At 33.9% G+C, this 21,625-nt stretch overlaps 1 protein-coding gene across 1 annotated transcript; it reads left to right on the forward strand.

Annotated features, from left to right (window-relative positions):
- Positions 1-238: 238 nt before the first annotated feature.
- Positions 239-4,606, forward strand: LOC120142454 (transcription factor TGA7-like). The gene is made up of 7 exons (XM_039157145.1): positions 239-680; positions 3,185-3,303; positions 3,400-3,471; positions 3,555-3,614; positions 3,689-3,772; positions 4,050-4,274; positions 4,426-4,606. The coding sequence occupies exons 1-7, from the start codon at positions 239-241 to the stop codon at positions 4,576-4,578; spliced, it is 1,155 nt and encodes a 384-aa protein (XP_039013076.1). The 3' UTR covers positions 4,579-4,606.
- Positions 4,607-21,625: the final 17,019 nt, after the last annotated feature.

A 21,625-nucleotide genomic window follows, 5' to 3' on the forward strand; every position in this document is an offset into this window, starting at 1 on the left:
AAGAGCCTGATTTAGTCGCTTTGCCAAGGCTATGACCAGTAGGGCATATACCCAAGGACATGGTGACCATACCATGTTCTACAAACATTCGAAGGAAGGTAAATGCTACATCCTTATAGTCTATGTTGATGATATCATTCTAACATGAGATGATTCGAATTAAATCGTATGCTTAAAAGAGTTTATTAGCATTGAATTTGAGCTTAAGGACCTAGGAAAGCTAAAATACTTCCTTGAAATGGAAGTAGCAAGGTCTCGGACATGTATCTCCATCTCTCAATGGAAATATGTTCTAGATTTATTGAAGGATACTGGAATATTGGGATATAGGCCTGTAGAAACCCCGATGGAATTCAATCTGAAACTTGGAACTGATGAACTTGGAGAGGAAGTAAATAGGGGGAGATATCAACGACTTGTGGGAAAACTTATCTATCTATTCCACACTCGTACTGACATTGCTTTCAATGTGAGTTTTATCAACCAATATATGCATAACCCAAGGGAGAAACATCTAGAGGTTGTCAACAGGGTGTTGAGATACTTGAAGGGAACCCCAGGTAAGGGCCTACACTTCAAGAAAACAAATAGTCGATATGTAGACATCTACACAGATGCTGATTGGGCATGTTCGGTGAATGATAGACGGTCTACAAATGGTTACTGCAGCTACGTTTGGGGTAACCTTTTAACGTGGAGAAGTAAAAAGTAATCTGTTGTAGCCCGCAGTAGTGCTGAAGCTGAATATTGAGATGTGTCACATGGTATATGCGAGGGAATTTGGATACAACTACTAATGAGGGAATTAAAAATGCCTCGCAACAGACCTATGAAATTGTACTATGACAATCAGGTAGCAATGAGCATAGCATACAATCTGGTTCACCATGATCGTACCAAACATGTAGAAATAGATCTCCATTTCATCAAATAGAATATTAAATCAGGGGAAGTTTGCATAACCTACCTACCAACTAAAGAGAAAATTGCAGACTTGTTTACCAAGAGCCTTAACAAGAACATGTTTGAAGATCTCATTAGCAAGCTGGGTTTGATGAACATCTATGCACCAGCTCGAGGGGAGTGTTGGAATTCCTAGAATCAAGGGACATGATATTTTTTCCTCTTAATTTTAGGAGTTTGCCTTATGTAAATAGTCACTAATCTAATTCCCTGATCTTAGGAATCATTTTCTAACTTAGAGTATTTATTCCTTATAAATTGTAAGTTACTGTTAGAGCAATAAAGTAAGAATTTTATTTCTTCTCACATTTGTTCAAGGTCGAGTACCCAACCTGAAAATCATGTGGTTTTATTATAAATAACTAGTGGTTTTAAATGTGTCGGCAGGTCGATGTGTTGGGTCAATCAGATAGAGTATTTTTTAACACCCCTACGTGACATGAAATGTGGCATCATTCTTTTGAAGGATTAAATTTATTTTAATTTATTAAAAGTATGACTAAATTGAGAGAATATGTAAATAATAGGGACCAAATGTGTGATTATATCAAAATATTTAACTGTTGCTAACGACAGTTAACTCAAGGTGAACACATCTTATTTAAATAAAAATTAAAGAGATCATATCTTATGTTTTTTTTGAAATCAATTACCAAAAGTGGACAAAACATAAACATAATTACCATCAATGTAGTTAATCCTAAACTTTTATATTTCACAATTTAATATATAATTTAAGAATGTTTAGTATAATTAACAGGAATAAAAAAGTGAAGGCATGACCTAATTTCTATGATGGATGTCTTCACCAAATATAAAATACAGATTCTGCCTATCTATTCCTCTCCATAATCTTAGCTTAACAAGACAAAAGTACATTTAGGAACTCTTTACTTTTTTGTTCAAAATATTCTTTTGATAAATTTAGTTGGTATTATCTTTTAATTGTTAATGATAATGACAATGATGTTTATAGATTCGTATAAGAAAACTATAAAAATCCCACTGCTAAGTGGCATGCAATAATGCAACAAAAAAATATTCCTTAATAAATACCCATTGTCATGCATGACCTTGGCAATGTAAATTTATTAATTTTTCTGGGTTTTCACCTTTTCTTTGTTTATTAGGCCGCCTCGTGCAAACCCAGACCTCAATATTATATTATTTTTAATCGAATCCAAATTTTGAGTCATTAGTAGGGATAGGGCTTTACTTGAAATAAAAAGATCTAGCCATATAGGACACAATCTGAACAGTACCATGTATGTATCTATGGTGAACTTTTGTTAGTCGGTTTTGTGTAAATGGAAACATGCATGCAAGGGGTTTGCTATCTCGAGTCTTGACCAGCCACAGAATTCACTGTCCAATCATTTTTGACCACTTGGGAGTTGGGACTCCAACGGACCCGGGGAACAAAGGTTCTTTTCGCCCGGAAAATGACGTCAATTATGGAGAATAAAGGTAGACACGGTTGGAGCCTTTGAGATAATAAGTGGCGTAGGTTAGGAGAGTGTTGGGTGTGTAGGATAGAAAAAGTTATGCACATTTTTCATTTTTTTTTCATTTTTCTTATATTTTTGTAACTAGGAACACTCAGACATTAACGTTTGATTGTAGCGTTTTAAAGTAAGTGTGTGTGTGTGTTAATTTGTGAGTTGTTTTGGATTCTTTTGTTTGCTTTCAAATAGTGGTGGAAGACTAGAGACTGAAAGGTGCTGATTTTACAAAAACAGGAGCAACCTTGAGTGTTCATTTGGGCCTCTTTTTTTACTGGAACAACTTTGGGTTTTGGGAATTCAGTTGATCCATAAGGTTAGTTTGTAAAGTTTCTCAAATTTCGTTCTTTTTTTTCTTTCGATAGTTGAAAGTTTCGAAAAGATATCTTTTCTTTTCCTCTTTCCCTGTTTAATCATATCCTTTAAGCCTGTGGTTTAGTAGGTTGGTGTTTTGAGTTTTGCTGACCACGTGCTTGTCTTTTTTACTATCCTTTGTCGATAATATATGATGGCTGATAATTGCAACATGTAATTTTGGGGACAATTAAGAGCTTGAGTTTGACTATGGTAGCTTGGTTTTTAGATTTTTAGTTCGTGATTCTAAGCTTTAGTTTGTTCCTGCTGCATATTATTTTTTCAGGCATTTTGTATCACTGTATGAGTTTTTTTGAAATCTCTATCATTTTTGGTTCAATATTACCAGTTTCTTGATAGAGTATGAACTCTGCATCAATTGAACTCACCAGAAGGATGGCAACATTTTTGGTTCAACTGCGACTCTAGTCCGAATACAGGATCATCCTCGATCGTAGAGATGGATGTTGGGGTGGAGAACAAGGTGAAGATGCGTTTGGTTTTGTTTCTAGCTTGGTTAATCTCATTTTCTTCCGGTTGCAGGGCTATAACTATATTGCTATGTGATTTAAATCATTAGGCCGGATATATATCTTGTGATCAAGTTGAACCTTCAAGAAGATATCAAGAAACAAACAAGCCCATTGATAAGGTGATGATTTTGTAGACGAAATAAAATCTTTCACCCCCATCTTCATTTAACAAATTATAGCTATTAACTCATCATATGTACAGACACAGAGAAGTTTAGCACAAAACCGAGAAGCTGCTCGTAAAAGTCGTATTCGGAAAAAGGTAGGAATTTTGATAGTAATTTCATTTTTTGTTGTTGAAATATACAAGTATTTATGGTTTTATTTTCTTTATAGGCCTATGTTCAAGAATTAGAATCAAGTCGTTTGAAACTAGCTCAATTGGAGCAAGAACTTGAAAGAGCTAGGCAGCAGGTGAAGTGAAAACTCGTATCTTTGTTCATCATGTTTCTGAATATGGCATATACAAATCAGCTTGGCAATGACTTTAAAGCAGGTGCAGGGCGGGCTATCGGGAACCACAAACCCAGGTCAGTCCATCAGAATATGTTCATATGATTTCCATGGAGACTTGATATTTTTAACTTGTGCATACATCAGTCTAGCTACATGTGAAGTGCATTTGAGGGATTAGTGGCATGAAGTAGATTTTTTTCTGTGATTTTCCATGCATTCAAAGAATTTCTGTTTCGTATAGGTTGTCATGCCGCATATCGAGCCCTTGACCGATCAACAACAGTTGGAAGTTTGTCAACTCAGACACTCTTCTCAGCAAGCTGAAGATGCTCTTTCACAAGGAATCGACAAACTCCAGCACAAACTGGTCCAAAATGTGGCATCTGATTCAAGCTGGGGAAACTACAGAGCTCAGATGGCTGTTGCAACAGATGTATTAGAAGCAGTTGAGGGCTTTGTAAACCAGGTACGTTACTTGAATCTATTCTCGGAATTGGGTTTGAATGTCGAATACAGCTATATATCTATGTATCGATATCGACATAGAATAGTTAGAGAAAAATAATGAGTGCGTTTGATTAATTGCTTTTGGTTGCGCTCTTCCCACGAAAACACAGGCGGACCACCTTCGGGAACTACAGATGGTTCGAGTGATGACAACCCATCAATCAGCTCCAGCATTGCTTGCCTTAGGGGAATATTTTCATCGTCTACGTGCTCTCAGTTCACTCTGGGCAGCCCGTCATATATATATATATATATATATATAGGCAGTAGGATCACCACTAATTTGTTCCTCAACTACCCAAATCCTATATGACTTGCCAAATATATATATATATATATATTATAATGTTTTTCTTAAGCATAAAACATGTAAATATGAATAATGTATCGAGAAGAATTTCATGACATTAAATTTACTGATGCTGTATGGTGATACTATATTGTTCGGAAACTGGAGAACTATATTAGCAAGCTCTGACTATTACCTTTGTTTTGCCATTTTTACCCATATTATTATAAGATTTGGTAATATATACCACTACAAATGAGCAAAACTCGACGTGACTTAAAAAATTAATTTTTTACTCGAAAAAACTCAACTCGAATTGACTTGGAGTTGTAATTTTATAAACTCGACAAGACTCAAAAAAATTTCAAGTTCAAATCGAGTTCTAAAATACAACTCGAATAACTCAAAACTTTTAGTAATTAGTGGATTGATTTTCAAGTTTGAGCTGAGTAACTCGACTATATATGATATATGTATATGACATATGAAAAAATATGAAGAAATATATATGTATTGCATATGATTATAAAAACTATTTAATTTAGAAATCAAATAATATCATAATATTTACAATTAAATTTTAATAAAAACTCAAACTTTCGACTCAACTCAACTTGAAAAAAATTCAAGACAATTTTGAATTATAAAATATGACTCGCCAACTCTAATAACTCAAATTTTTTTTGACTTGACTCAACTCGATCGAATGCTTACCACATCTTTCTCATCAGATACTGTAAGATTCTTGAAACTTTTTTTTTCTTTTTATAATTTTAGTTAAAACTTTACTCCATTAATCAAACACAATTTGATACAATTTAAATCTTTCTAAACGAGATGAAAATAAGTATTTAGTTGAATTAAACTGAATTGAACTTATTTATTTATTTAGTGGTGATTTATTTAGTTTACCCAAAATATTAAATTAAAGTTCCATTTTGATAAGAACTTATTTATTTATTTCTTATCAAAATGGAACTTTAATTTAATATTTTGGGTAAACTACATAAATCACCACTAAATTTTTTTTCTTGCTCCTATTTTGATCACTTAAATTTTAAGATTTTCAATTTAATAATTGAACTGTTAGGTGTGGGTCCCACTATATGGGAAAACCCATTGGCCCGTTGAACCTATTTGATGGGTGAATGTTTAAACTTTGTCTTATTTGGTTGAAAAGTCGAGCACATTTAATGCTTCCTTTGACTTTGGTAAAAAAAACCTAATTTACTTTTGGGTTTTGTGTGTGTTTTGGGGGTTGTAATTTCAGAAAAAAATAGAATCAAAGAAGAGAGAGGGGAGCTCATATTCGAGAGAAACAAAGGGTAACAATTTTTCTAAAGTTTGGTGCAGCAGTGATCAATTCTTCGATCGGAGGTACATTTGTGGTTCATTGAGCTAATTTTTGGACAATAGCTAGGTGACTTGATGTTCTCGAGTTTGTACGGTCATATTTTTATCTAAGTCCTACAACGATTGGAATCGTCATTTTACAGCAGGCAACGTTTTTGGGTAATGTTCTTCGTTTTTCTCTCTTTTGGTAAAGATTACTAGTTGTTAGCCTTGTTGGAGTTGTAGGCTTATTGTAGGCTTGATTTTGTGATCTTGTTGCTAAACATTTAATGATAGTGGAGCTTTTGATAAGACACACAATCGACCGATTAGAATGTCACACGGGACCATCGAAGTGGCTAACACAAATTTTTTCTTTAATTACTTTGTAAAATGAATAATTTAAAACCACTTTGAAATAAGGTAATTCATCACAAAAAATATATAATAAGTTTACATCATAAGCTCCAAAATAGTATATCAAAATAATACAATCAACTGTATAAAATAAAGTTACAACTCGATTATATAAGGGTCTAAAAATAATACATGCCCTCTAAAGAATAACTCAAGACGTACTATACTCCACACTTGATCTGGTAAGTTGCTGCTCAAAAGGCTCCTCAACTGCTCTTCCTAAATACTTGCACATGGAAATAAATTCTGAACGCTGAGCTCACTATCATAGTGACATACTAACAATTAAAACATACTAAAAGTGTTCACCGAATGCTCACGTTATCAAGTGAAATGCAATAGTTAGTATACTTGTATGCTTCACTCTACTCTATTGTATACATAATGGTGTGGCTGAGGGTTTTGCCTCTCGGAGCTCACGCACCCCTCTAGTCTACCAAAGATGAGGTCCAGAATATCTACATTGGACACAACACCCTCGACTAACCCTCACCTCACAAGTGTTGAGCCTCGACCCTAGTTAGTTAGTTTAAAGTTCCTCGCACACTAATTAACGAGTTGGATATCCTTAACGTGTTGAGCCTCGACTCATAAGAGAAGTATCTATATTGTTCTTCTAGTACCGATACTCACACTCGAAAATACCCTGTTTGGGCATGAATTTAACACCTAAACTTACCCAAACTATTCTATTGAGATCCCCAATCATTATTAATATTTTATGTGGTACACAAAGGTCATAATAAAGGCTTTAGAACATACTTTAACACCAAAAAGATAGAATCTACCATGAAAATGCTATATCATGCTTGCAACTCAACTATCTAGTTACAAGACATTTAAATGACTCACAAATAGTATGAGGAAGTTGTAACCTTGGTGTTCTAGCTGCTAGAAACTCTCCCAAAATCAACCATGGTTCAATTTCTCTTTTTTTCTAGCTTTGGACCTCTCACCCACTTCTTTCACTAAAAAAAGAAATTAATGAATTAATAACTCAACTAGGTGCTTGGATTGAAGTTATGAACACTTACTATAACATGAATACACTAAAAATGTGCTAGAATCACTTAATTCTCTTAAACATCCCTAAAACCCAGTTTTAGACTACTAACTCGTGATTCAAGGCGTTATATTATCCTTGATTTAGAGGGTTTTTCCACGTAAATATTTTTATGCCTCTATTTAACTGTGTTGTGGTTATATTGGTTGATTTGTGGTTTATTAGTGTTGCTAGTGAACGCATATTGTGCTATTGTGCTTGCCATAATTTTTGACATGAATTATTGGGAGAGAAATAACATTAGTTGTGATTCTGCTTGTGTTCGATTGCTTAGTTTCTTCCTAACAAATTGGTATCAGAGCTTGGTTATTGTGTCAAATAATTGTGGAGATTAATACAGGAAAGATGATTATGTTGAATGACACAAATTATAAACTTCAATGAAATAAAATTAAAGATTTGTTGTTTGTAAAGGCTTTGAATCTTTCGGTCTTTGCTACTAAAAAGCCAAACTCAAAAAGTGATAAAAAAATGTGAATTGAGCATCAAAAAGTGCGTGGCTTCATTCAGCAATTTGTAGAAGAAAATGTTCACAACCACGTTGATCAAGAGACACATACGCGCACACTTTGAGAGAAGCTTGAAAGCTTGTATGCTTTAAGGTTGGGCAATGACATGTTGTTTTTGCTGAAGAAAATGATGGCTTTGAAATATAAAGAAGGAACATATACAACTGATCATGTTAGTGAGTTTCAGAGTGTAATGAATCATTTGCTTGGTATGAGTGTCAAATTTGATGATGAGATTTTAGGCTTTGGTTGCTTGCTACTCTACTGGACTCTCAAGAGACTTTTTAGATCTCGCTCATTAATTTTACTTCACAAAGAATTATTACTTTGCATTTGGCTAAGAGTGGTGTATTGAATGAAAATGTTAGAGTAGGTCTCATGGTTCTACATCACAATTTGAGGATTTGGTTACCGAGAACATGGGGAAAATAGAGACAAACATGGAATGGGTAGAGATAAAAGTTGAAGCATGTAATGCCCCAAATATTTAATTAAGGACTTTATTGAAAGGATTTAAAAATAGGAGGATTTATTCGATTAAATGATAAAAGATGAAATGATTATGATTAATGGTTTAGACTAAATTATGACAATGGATCCTTAAGAGGGAATTTTGGTATTTTAAATGAAAGAGAATTTAAAATGTATTTTAAATTGGTATTAAAGAAAAGGGAAAAAAGAATTAGGTTGTACAAAAGTCTTTCTTCTTTTCTTCCTCTTTTCCTCGTAGCAAAGCCGCTCTATAGCTCAAAGGTGAGTTTTTAATTTACTAGTTTATTCCTTTGTTTTTTGTTGGTTATTGAAGCCTTGTATATGATGGAAGCTTAAGGAATGTTTAGATGAGATTAAAACAATGAGATAAGGGAAATAAAGGAGATTTTAGAAAATGGGTTTTATAACGATATGTTAATATGTGAGTTTTTATTGAGGTTTATTGGTAAAATTGACTTATCAAATAGGTAAATGAAATATTATAAGCATTAGATGAGTGTAAAAACAAGTTAGAAATTTTGGTGTAATTTTTGGAATAAAATATTATTGAGGGATACTAGATGTTTTAAGTATCTAAATGAAGGAAAGTTAGTATGGTTAAGTAGAGAAGAGTTACTTAGTATTGTTAGGGGTAAAATGAGGAAAATTGCCTAGATTTGGGTATGTATCAAGTTGAAACTGGAAAATCTAAGCACAGGTATCAGTATTGATAGAATAGTAACGATACTATAGGCTAAAATTTGATGAATCAACTGTGTAGTATCGGTACTGATTCAATCAATATCGATACCGAAAGGGGGTATCAATACCAAATCGAAGGTAATAATACCATTTTAAAATAGAATGCAAAAATGGTATCGATACCATAGTAGGGTATCGGTACCATAGTATGGAGTATCGATACCATGGTGGTATCGATACTGAAGAGCCAAAAATTTTAAGATAGGCTGATATTGTTGTAGAAAGGTTAATAATAGGTACTTTTGATTAATGTTTAAGTATATTGTTAGGAAATAAACTAATAATTGATGTTATACATGTATTTAATGAATATGGAGTATATCAAAATTAAGCTCCCAAGTCGAGTAAAGCCAAAGGAAAAGGGCAAGTTCCGAAGTAATCATATTTCTATTTTGGATATCTAAGCAAGGCGAGCTAGGTGAGTGCATTTAATTATTCATGTACATACTATAATAGTCATAATTGTAGGAATTATTAATGTATGTATATGGTGATTACCAAATGGCACTAAGTGTGCAAGAATGTTAAGAAATTCATACTAAGTGTATGAATTTTCGTATTGGGCACTTTGTGTGCAATAATGTTAAGAAATTGATACTAAGTGTATGAATTTCCGTATTGGGCACTTTATTTACAAAAATGTAAAGAAATTCATACTAAGTGTATGAATTTTCGTATTAGGCACTTCGTGTGCAAAAGTCAAGAATTTCATACTAAATGTATGAATTTCTTTATTGGGCACTTCATATGCAAAATGTTAAGAAATTCATACTAAGTGTATGAATTTCCGTATTGGACACTTTGTGTGCAAACCGTAAAGAGATTCATACTAAGTGTATGAATTTCCATATGGGAAATGTATGTATAAACATAAAAAATTTATAATAAGGAAATGGATCTTTATATTGGTAATGGGTATGCAAACCACATAGATTATAGAAATGTTTGAGAAATATCGATATTAGCACTACAGATGTAAACCATACAATGTTTATTGAATTGAAAGAATCTCTTGAAATGTGAATTATAATTAAATAAATTGAGTTTAGAATTTTACTTATGATTAAGTATGCCTCACTAAGTAATGCTTAACGTGTATTTTTTCATGCGTAGGTAGAATACCCACTGAGTAAGGAGATCAATAGGTATCCAAGCCAGAATCGCCTCGTTAGTTACGGTACGACTTACATGTATACTTTTGATGTATTTTAGTCAACATGTAATAGGTTTAGAAAAGGAAATGCTCTGAAAATATTTTAAATTAAACTTCTGTAAATAGTGAAATGTTAAACCTCTCTTTTTGTTATTTATCTTATTAAATGTGTGTTTTATTATATAAGTAAAGTAGAATGTTATATAAACGAAACAAAATAGTACTAGTTTTCAATTAAGGAACTGTTTAAAAAATGATGTGATATCTATAGCTTATATACGGAAAGGTATACAGGAGATGGATTTATTGGTATCAGAGCTACATGTTTAGCCAATTCTAGGCAGAAACCAAGTGTATTTGATATAAAAAGAGTTTACATGCCACTAAGATGTCAAGGTTACTGATAGGGTATAGAATGAATATGAAAGATGTCTCTCCTTACTAATTTAATTACGATCTTATTGAATGTTATGATAGATGTCAAATTCTACAAGAAGAGTGACTAGTCAAGAAAGTAGAGTTGGATCGAGAAGTGAAAGTTGTGAGGAAAATAGTGAACATCCGATTCTGTCAGAGAATGCTAGCGCACCAACACCTCAGGGTATGCCTGTTCCAGAGTTCAAAGCTTTTATGCAAGCTCTAGATTCCATTTTGAGAAGGTTTCAACCTCCTCCGCATCCCCCTGCTCCTATAGTACCAGGAATGCTAATTCCAAAGGAGTTAAGAAGTTTAGGAGCTCATGAGTTTAGGGGAGAAGAATGTGAAGGTATGATGGATGCAGACTTATAGTTGAATGATGTCAAGAAAATGTTGGAAAGTATGCAGTGTTCGGATCATGAAAAGTTGGGCAGAGCAGTATCACACTCCGAGGATCAGCTCGGGTATGGTGGAAAAATACGAAAATGTATGCTTTACCGGAACAAGTGAGTTGGTAATTTTTCCAAGATTAGTTCAAGAACAAGTATATCGCGGAACAATTTATGAGATCCATACTGCTGAAATTTATAAACTTGAAGCAAGGTGATTGAGTAGTGCATGAGTATGAGGTTGAATATAACAAACTTAGCTAATATGCTACCGAGGTAGTTCCTAATGAAAAAGCTCATCGAGATTGGTTTATTGAAGGTTTGAGGCCAAAGTTGAAACAAATGATGTTGACCTTAAACTTGTCTAGTCTACAAGAAGTTATTAACAGAGCGAAGGCTATTGAAAGAGCTCAGGAGGAAACGTAAGCAACAGAATAGAGTATTCAGATGGAAGAAAGAATTGGAACGTCTTCATTTACACATTATGCAAAAAGGGGAAAAGGCTCAGGTTCTTGATTCACTGATAGAACTGATCATTCTACAGCTTTACAAAAAACTAGGCTGTCCCATTCATATGCTGCTAGCTCGGGTAGAGCTCATGGAGAGAAACCTCTATGTCAAACGTGCGTCAAGTCATACTGGGAGTATTTAGGTTGCTTTCTGGTGCTTGTTTCTATTGTGGGGAATCTGGTCACTTTTCTCAGAGTTGCCTGAAGAAATCAAGAGATAGATCCGCATAATCAGAGAGATCAATCGCTATACCAAGTAGAAGTAGAGGAAGAGGAAGATCAGGTGGCTAAAATGAATCTAGCCAGAGATAAGAGACTCAGGGTGTGGCCCCAGTTTATAATAGAGAGACCAGTGAAGATAGAGATGATTCGGATATCATAATGGGTACATTTCACCTTTTTGATGAACATGTTTTTGTTCTAGTTGACCTAGGTTCTACACATTCGTATATTAGTACCAAGTTGATTAGAACTAGAGGAATTCCTTTAGAAACAATTTTTAGTGAAATGATAGCGATAAATGCTATGGGTCAAAGTGCAAGGGTGTCTAGGGTGTGTAGAAAATGTCCAATTAAGATTCAAGGGGTAGTATTGTTTGCAAACTTATGGAGTTTCCCTTTGATGAGCTTGAAATTATTTTGGGTATGGATTAGTTGTCCCCACATCATGGATGGGTAGATTGTCATCGAAAACGATTATTCTCAAAGGATGCGGAAGGCTTCGAAATTATGGTGATAGGTGAGAAGGTGAAAATCCCTATTCAATGTTTTATCAGCCATGACCGAAAAGAAAATGATGTCAAAAGGATGTGTTGCTTTTCTAGCTAATGTGATAGACACTCGAGTGCCAGAACTGCGATTACATGATATCCCCACAGTTAGGGAGTTTCCAGAAGTTTTTCTTGAAGAGTTATCGGGTTTACCTCCAGATCGCGAAGTTAACAGAATTAAAGGCTTATTTGCAAGAATTACTCGATAATTATTCGACCCAACGTCTCTCTGTGGGAAGCGCCTGTATTATTTGTGAAAAAAGAATGACGGGTCTATGCGGTTATGTATTGACTATCGTCAACTAAATAAGGTAACAATAAAGAACAAGTATCCTCTTCCGAGGATTGATGACATGTTTGATCAATTGAAAGGTGTAACAGTGTTCTCTAAGATAGTTTTGAGGTCGGGGTACCATCAGTTAAAGATCGAAAGGGAGGATATCTCCAAGACGGTTTCTCGGACTCGATACGGACATTATTAATTTGTGGTAATGCCGTTTGGGTTGACAAATGCTCCTGCAACATTTATAGATTTAATGAACAGAGTATTCCAACTGTATTTGGATCAGTTCGTGGTAGTGTTTATAGGTGCTATCCTGGTATATTCCAAGTCAAAGGAGGATCATGATGCTCATCTTGAAGTGGTCCTTTAGATACTTCGTGATAAGAAGTTGTACGCTAAATTGTCCAAATACAAATTTTGGTTATATGAGATTTCTTTCCTTGGCCATATAGTTTCGGCAGAAGGCATTAGAGTGGATTCCAAGAAGATTCAAGCCATAGTAGATTGGCAATCCCCAAAGAATATTACGAAAGTTCATAGTTTCTTGGGACTTGCTGGTTATTATAGGCGATTCGTGAAGAACTTTTCAACATTAGCTATGCCACTAACTAAGTTGTTACAAAAGGATGTACCTTTTGTTTGGACAGAAAAGTGCCAAGAAAGTTTTGAAATGCTGAAGAGAATTGTAACTGAGGCTCCAGTTCTCATGAAACCTGAGTCGGGTAAAAAATGTCATTTTCAGTGATGCATCCCATAATGGGTTAGTATGTGTGCTGATGCAAGAAAGGAAAGTTATGGCTTTGCCTGAAGACAATTAAAGAATCACAAGAGAAATTATCCGACGAATGATTTAGAATTGGCCACAGTGGTTTTCGCTTTAAAAATCTGGCACCATTATTTGTACGATGAGCGTTGCCATGTTTACACAAATCATAAAAGTCAAGTATCTGTTGACTCAAAAAGAGCTGAACTTAAGGCAGAGAAGATGGATTGAGCTCTTGAAAGATTATGATTTGGGTATCGACTATCATCTGTGAAAAGCTAATTTGGTAGCGGATGTACTCAATCGAAAGGCTTTTACAGCTTTATGGGCTTTAGATGCACATATGTTTTTGATTGAATATGGTACTTTGATTGCCGAATTAAAGCTAAAACCAATGTTGTTGGATCGTGTAAAAGAGCTGCAATGGCGAGATAAAAATGTTTGATGAGATTAGCGCCGGTTGAAAAAGAACAGACAAAAGATGTTTATATTACCGTGGAAGGCTTTGCATTCTTGATGATGATGATTTGAGGAAAGATATTCCTTGCGAAGCCCATTATACCCCTTTGACTATTGACCCACATGGGAATAAGATGTATCAAGACTTGAAGAGTCGTTATTTGTGGCCTGGCATGAAAAGAGCTGTAACAGAGTTTGTTGCTAAATGTTTGACATGTCAGCAAGTGAAAGTTGAACATTAAGTGCCATCCGAGTTACTGTAGCCAATATTTATTCCTGAGTGGAAGTGGGAGCGAGTCACAATGGATTTTGTTTCGGGGCTACCATTGTCACAAGGTACATAGGATTCGATATGGGTAATAGTGGACAGATTGACCAAGATAGCTCATTTTATCCCAGTTCGAGTAGACTACTCGATGAATAAGTTTACGGAGTTGTATATAAAAGAAATAGTGAGACTGCATAGAGTGCCGATATCGATAGTGTCTGATCGAGACCCAAGGTTTACTTCAAGATTCTAGAAGTCATTACTTGAGTCATTGGGTACTCAATTGAACTTCAGTACAACTTTTCATCCGCAAACAGATAGGAAATCAGAACGAACTATTCATATATTGGAAGATATGTTCAGGGCATGTGTGATTGAATTTAAAGGATCATGGGATAAATATTTTCCATTAGCAGAATTCGCGTATAATAATAGTTATCAATCAATTATTAAGTTGGCCCTGTATTAAGCTCTGTATGGGAGAAAATACAGAACACCATTAAATTGGTTTGAACTGAAATATCGAGACCTAGACGAGCCAGATTTGATGAAAGATATGGAGGATAAAGTGAAAATTATCCAAAGCAATCTAAAGATAGCCTCAGATTTCCAGAAGTCCTATGCAGATTTGAAAAGAAAAAAAATAGAATATCAAGTGGGAGACAAAGTATTTTTGAAAGTATCGCCTTAGAAGAAGGTATTACGGTTTGGGCAAAAAGGGAAATTGAGTCCGAGATATTGAAAAAGGTTGGACCCGTGGCTTATCAGTTAGCTTTGCCTACAGATATGAACAAGATCCATAATGTTTTTCACGTTTCCATGCTTAGTAGATATAGATTGGATCCATCTTATATTATCACGCTTGAGGAAATAGAGATCCGACCAGATTTATCTTATAAGGAAGAACTAGTGGGGATCTTAGCTAAGAAAACCAAGGAATTGCGTAACAAGAGGATTTCGTTGGTTAAAGTGCTTTGGCAGAATCTTAAGGTTGAAGAGGCTACCTGGGAAAGAGAGGATATGAAAAAATAGTTTTCACATCTATTTGCTTCAAGTACTTCTTTAAATTCGATGACGAATTTTATTAAGGGGGATAATTATAATGCCCCAAATATTGAATTAAGGACTTTATTGAAAGGATTTAAAAATAGGAGGATTTATTCGATTAAATGATAAAAGATGAGAATGATTAGGATTAATAGTTTAGAATAAATTATGATAATGGATTATTAAGAGGACATTTTGGTATTTTAAATGCAAGAATGTTAAGAAATTCATACTAAGTGTATGGATTTCTGTATTGGGCACTTTGTGTGCAAAAATGTCAAGAAATTCATACTAAGTGTGTGAATTTCCATATTGGGCACTTTGTGTGAAAAATTGTTAAGAAATTCATACTAAGTGTATGAATTTCCGTATTGGGCATTTTGTGTGCAAAAATGTAAAGAAATTCATACTAAGTGTATGAATTTCCGTATTGGGAACTTCGTGTGTAAAAGTCAAGAAATTCATACTAAGTGTATGAATTTCTGTATTGGACAATTCGTGTGCAAAAAGTTAAGAAATTCATACTAAGTGTATGAATTTCTGTATTGGGTACTTTGTGTGCAAACCGTTAAGAGAATCATACTAAGTGTATGAACTTCCATATGGGAAACATGTGTATAAACATAAGAAATTTATAATAAGGAAATGGATCTTTATATTGGTAATGGGTATGCAAACCACATAAATTATAGAAATGGTTGAGAAATTACGGTATTAGCACTACAGATGTAAACCATAGAGTGTTTATTGAATTGAAATAATCTCTTGAAATGTGAATTGTAATTAAATAGATTGAGCTTAGAATTTTACTTATGATTAAGTATGCCTCACTAAGTAATGCTTAACGTGTATTTATTTCAAGCGTTGGTAGAATACCCACTGAGTAAGGAGATCAATAGACATCCAAGTCGGAATCGACTTACTTGTCTACTTTTGATGTATTTTAGTTGGCATGTAATAGGTTTAGAAAAAGAAATGCTCTAAAAATCTTTTAAATTAAACTTCTGTAAATGGTGAAATTTTGAACCTTTCTTTTTGTTGTTTATCTTATTAAATGTGTGTTTTATTATAAGTAAAGTAGAATGTTTTATAAATAAAACAAAATAGTAATGGTTTTCAATTGAGGAACTATTTAAAATATGATGTGACATCTGTAGCTCATATACAGAAAGGTATACGGGATATGGGTGTTACAAAGCAAGTCAAGATCGTGATACAAGAATCTTGAGTGTCATCATTGTGGTAAAAAAGGCCATATCAAGAAATATTGCTTTAAGTGGAAGAGGAGAACAAAGTTGGTTGTGATAAACATGATCTGAAGGATGATGAAAAATTTGACTGTGTTGCTACAGTTACTCGTGATGATTTGTTGGTTATTTTTAATGAGAATTTAGTCAACCTAGCATGCGACGAGACTAATTGGGTGATTGATAATGGTGCTTCACTTTATGTCACGTCGAGGAAGGATTTTTTTACATCTTATACTCATGGTGATTTTGGGGTATTGAAGATGTGTAATGACGATTTGGTTCTGGTTATTGGCATAGGTGATGTTAGCTTGGTGAGTAACAATGGAACAAAGTTAACTCTCAAGGATGTCAGGCATGCACTGGATATCCGTTTGAATTTGATTTTTGCAAGTAAGCTTGATGTTGAGGGATTTTGTAACACCTTTAATGAGGGGAAATGGAAGCTGACTAAAGGCTCATTGGTTATGGCTCAAGGAAAGAAAAGCTCGAATTTATACTTGATACATGATTCAACTTCTCGAGAGACTGTAAATGTGATAGTGAATGATAGCTCTACTGAGATCTGGGAAAAATGACATAGTCACATGACTGAAAAAAGGGTTTAATTGTCTGGCCAAGAAGAATAAACTTTCAGTTTTGAAGAATGCTTCACTGAAGAATTGTGCTCATTGTCTAGTAGGGAAGCAGAGAAGAGTTTTCTTTAGAAGTTGTCCTCTTTAAAGAAGATTATAGTTACTAGAGTTGGTCCATTTAGATGTTTTTGATCCAATAAAGGTAAGGTCATATGGTGGTGAACTTTATTTTGTGACTTTCATTGATGATTATTCAAGAAAGTTGTGAGTCTACACTTGAATTTGAAAGACCAAGTTTTTTTGGCGTTTAAACAGTTTCAAGCATCAGTTGAAAAGGAAACATGGAAACAATTGAAGTGTATTCGTACAAATAATGGTGGCAAGTACAATTTCATGAGTATGTCTTCAACAAGGAATCAGACATCAGATGATCGCTGATGTGATCAATCCTAGGGCCAAACTTCTTTAACACATGCTTGCATCATGGATGTTTTACAATGCTGATTCTAAGGGAGTTTTACCCTGTTTCATTGTTTATTTGTTCATTTATGCGCTATATATGAGATGGATATGCTTTAGACTACGCTTGAGTATTATTTTGTATAACATATGATATTCAAGCATAACTTATTAAATTATATCTTTACTTAGCTTAATTCATGCATATGTTATGTTATGTTATACATTCCTTACATATATTATCATATCATTTACATTATTATATTAGGCATAGAACTTGTGTTGTATTAGGGTGTCACTCATTTTATTAAGTGTTCCATATTCATGAACTTATGCATATGTGACTTATACACATGTTGGTGCAAGGTACAATTCAAGGCAATCCAAGGGACATTTCACATCAGCCAGATTGTTCGCCAATTTAGAATAGGTTCCAAGCATCTTCAGGTTATGAAATATTCTTGACTTTTAATCCAGTATCTCTTATATTTCCAACACACTTTGTATCACATTAATTTGACTTCGGGAGCTCGAGATATGTCTAGATTACCAAAGATGTGCATGTTGGAAATTAATATAGGATTTTCAACAATTTATCACATTTGATTGTGAGGAACTAAAAGCACATTCAAGAAGGATATTGTGAACATATTAATAATGACATTAACCAAGTAAAGAACATCGTTCAGCCATACAAAGAATCCAGGTATTCAAAACAATGCATTCAACTATACATTCATCCAAGGGAACCGAGGAGTCGTGTTCACACCTTAGGATAAATAAATGTCATCCTTCATGAATTCATTTACATAATTGGATTGCACATTCAAAGAATAATGAAACATGAATCCATACGTGTAGAACCAAGTGAATTAAAGGATTTGATGAGTCTCGTTCACACATGGTGCATGCATTCCAAATGGGGCCGAAACAACATGGATACATTCCTCTCCAAATTCATCCAAGGAAACGAACCATCATGTTCACCAAGGGAGAATGAATTTGGCCCAGGAATATTAATTCATTTGAGGACTAATATGAATTCATCCGTTGAACTTAACTTGTTCACACTAGGCGTACAACACATCAATTTAAAGGTTGAACATTCATGTATAAATGTACACTCATTAAGGCTTTCATATTCACATTAGGAATGCATATATCCTTAGGCATTCTTAGGAATATAAATAGCCCTAGTATTTTATTTGTAAAGGAACCAACTTTGTTAAATGAAAATATTCATGAGATTATTCTCTCTTTCATAGTTCTTTTAGAACTTTGTCAACTTATCAAGTGCAATTGTGCTTGTGGCATCACTTATCCTTCTATCCACCATGATACTTTTAGTTCTTTTGGTTTAATATACTTAAAGGGTCAAATTCCTTAAACACCAACCTTCAAGTTTCTGTAAGGTCAAGGGTCAAACTTTAATATAACTTAGTTTTATTCATTTGTTACTTTATATACTACCTTCATTCTTCACTACCATTTCCATACTTTTTTCTTCCATCACCATACCATCATTCCACCATACAAATACTTCTCTAAATCCTTACAAACGGATTATCATCATCATCCATTTTGTTGTCATTTTCATCTTTCTATTGTATTCATTTATATTTAACCATTTTCTTGAGCCTTTTTATTCCAGGAACACTTGATTCCTTCCTAGGTCCTATAATCAAAGTACAAGTCGTACCTCATCAAGTTAAGTAGGGTGTACTCATATCGTATGCTATTTGGAGCCAATGTGGAAGCAAGCAAGTATTGAAATTATGTTCGAGCAAATCAAAAGGAAAAACGAAGAAAGTACAGAAAAAGAGAACAAAATCATAAAAGCAAAAGTTCATCATTTTCAAAGTTAAAGAAAAAGAAGATCAAAAGAAAACAAAAAGCAAGTAAAGTGAATAGTGTTCATAAAACAACCATTACAAGCAAGCCTCAAGCCATTTTCAAGACTTTGATTGTTTCTACGGAAGGTTATAAGTGTCTTGTAGTAAGAACCCCTTTCCTTCAATCATTTTTCTCTTTCTTTCTTTCATTCTTTCTAAGCCAACATTTTACCATATGTTCTTCTCTGCGTGGCTAACATTTTTTTCAGAAAACGCTTAAGCACTTCATTTGTAAAGTATTGAGTTAGTTATTTCAAAACTTAACAATAGAGAAACGAGTGGAAAAAGACATAATGAGCGCATGAGACCAACAGAGGGCAAGAAAAAACCAATTAAGTTATGAGTGAAACACGAGTGATTAATAGTGCAATGACATCAATTTTTTAGAGTGATCATGTAGTTTTGATTGTATGAATTTGGTAAATCTCTATTTTCACATTTTAATTCATTTTAATCACTAATCATGTCACTTGATGTTTCATATTATTGATCAATGGGGTACGAGCAACAAATGGGGAATACATTTCATACTCGTTGCCGTGTGGATGATAAAGTTTATCTTGTAACCATTGATGGTGGAAGTTGTGCAAACCTTGCAAGCACATACATGGTCGATAAGTTGAGACTTACAACATTTAAACATTTCAACCTATACTTTTTACAAGGGTTGAACGAAGATGAATAGTTAGAAGTTATGGAGAAAAAAATACTTGTGCAATTTTTAATTGGGAGATATGAAGATGAAGTCTTGTGTGATGTTGTTTCCATGAATTCAAGCCATCTACTCCTCAGATGATCTTGGAAATTTGATAAATGTGCATTACATGATGGTTTCCACAATGGATATTTTTCCTCCATAATACAAAGAAGATCATGTTGGCATCATTGTTTCCAAGCCAAGTGTTTCAAGACAAGCTTGTCTTAAAGAAATCATTGAAACAGTGAAGAAACAATTCAAAGAAGTTCCAATTGAATAAAAATACTTTGAGGAGAATTCAAACATAAAAGAGTCATTTGAGAAATAAACTTTCAGAGTTGAAAATGAGAGAACTAAAAATAAAATTGAGAGAGAAAATGAGGGCATTGAAAAACAAGAGTGTGCGATTGAAGAAAGAGTTCAAAAGAAGCATCAGAGTGAGAGAGAAAAATATGAGGAGAATGAAGTCTTGCTTTCTACTAATATATCTATTCCTCCTATTTATTCTTTTGATTTATAGGTTATTCCAAGCGGCACACGAAAAGATTCAAGCAACATATCTTTTAAAATTCCAAAAGATGTGCCACTTGAAATTCTAAGGGTTGAGTTCATTGACATTCCAAGTACACTGCATCCATTCGATGAACCTCATGAAAGGGAAATTTCAACGAATTTGATTCATAACAAATTCAAGGGCCAACTTCTATTCATGAACCTTTTTATGTTCATTCATTTTATTAATGATGTTTTATTTAATAATAACATAGATTCATTTTGGAGCATTGAATCATCTACATAGAGTTGTTCTTATTTATGAAGATCGATTCAAAGAGATACGGAAAAACATAAGGATTGAAGTTGGTATGACTTAGCTACTTGAAGGAGTCCAAGAAAATTGTGCACATTTAAACCCGAATCATTCATTCAACAAGGTTTCCAAGATATTCATTAATTAACCAATTGGAATGATGATTCTAAGGGACACCATTAAGAAATTCAATGGAGTCGTATCTATTCAAAGGGGGAATTTGATCATATAAGGCTGATTGATCTACATACACCATTTTTTATTCCAATGGAGCAATCAATGACAAGAGCCTTCGATTTGAGAACAAATCACCCTAAAGAAGGGGATGATGTGATCCTTCCTATGGTCAAGCTTCTTCAACACATTCTCACATCATGGACATTTTACAATGCTAATTCTAATGGAGTTTTACCTTATTTCATTGTTTATTTGCTCATTTATTCATTACATATAACATGAATATGCTTTAGACTATGCTTTAGTATTATATTGTACAACATATGATATTGATTCATAACTTATTAAATCGCATATTTACTTAACTTAATTCATGGATATGTTATGTTACACATTCTTTATGTTATCATATCATTTCCATTATTATATTATTAGGCATAGAACATGTGTTGCATTAGGGTGTTACCCATTTTATTAAGTCTTCCATATTCACGAACTTGTACATATGTGTCTTATATACATGTTGGTGCATGGTACAATACAAGGCAATCTGAT

The sequence above is a fragment of the Hibiscus syriacus genome, unplaced genomic scaffold, assembly GCF_006381635.1.
Source record: "Hibiscus syriacus cultivar Baekdansim isolate YM2019G1 unplaced genomic scaffold, ASM638163v2 tig00110830_pilon, whole genome shotgun sequence".
Lineage (NCBI taxonomy): Eukaryota > Viridiplantae > Streptophyta > Magnoliopsida > Malvales > Malvaceae > Hibiscus > Hibiscus syriacus.

What these genes read in the sequence shown, in the direction of transcription:
- LOC120142454 (XM_039157145.1), top strand. Translation starts at nt 239, where the DNA reads ATGGAAGTAGCAAGGTCTCGGACATGTATCTCCATCTCTCAATGGAAA. An exon ending in ATGTTGGGGTGGAGAACAAG is followed by an intron (nt 3,304 to 3,399) that starts GTGAAGATGCGT and finishes TTAAATCATTAG; the next exon opens with GCCGGATATATATCTTGTGA. An exon ending in AAAGTCGTATTCGGAAAAAG is followed by an intron (nt 3,615 to 3,688) that starts GTAGGAATTTTG and finishes TTTTCTTTATAG; the next exon opens with GCCTATGTTCAAGAATTAGA.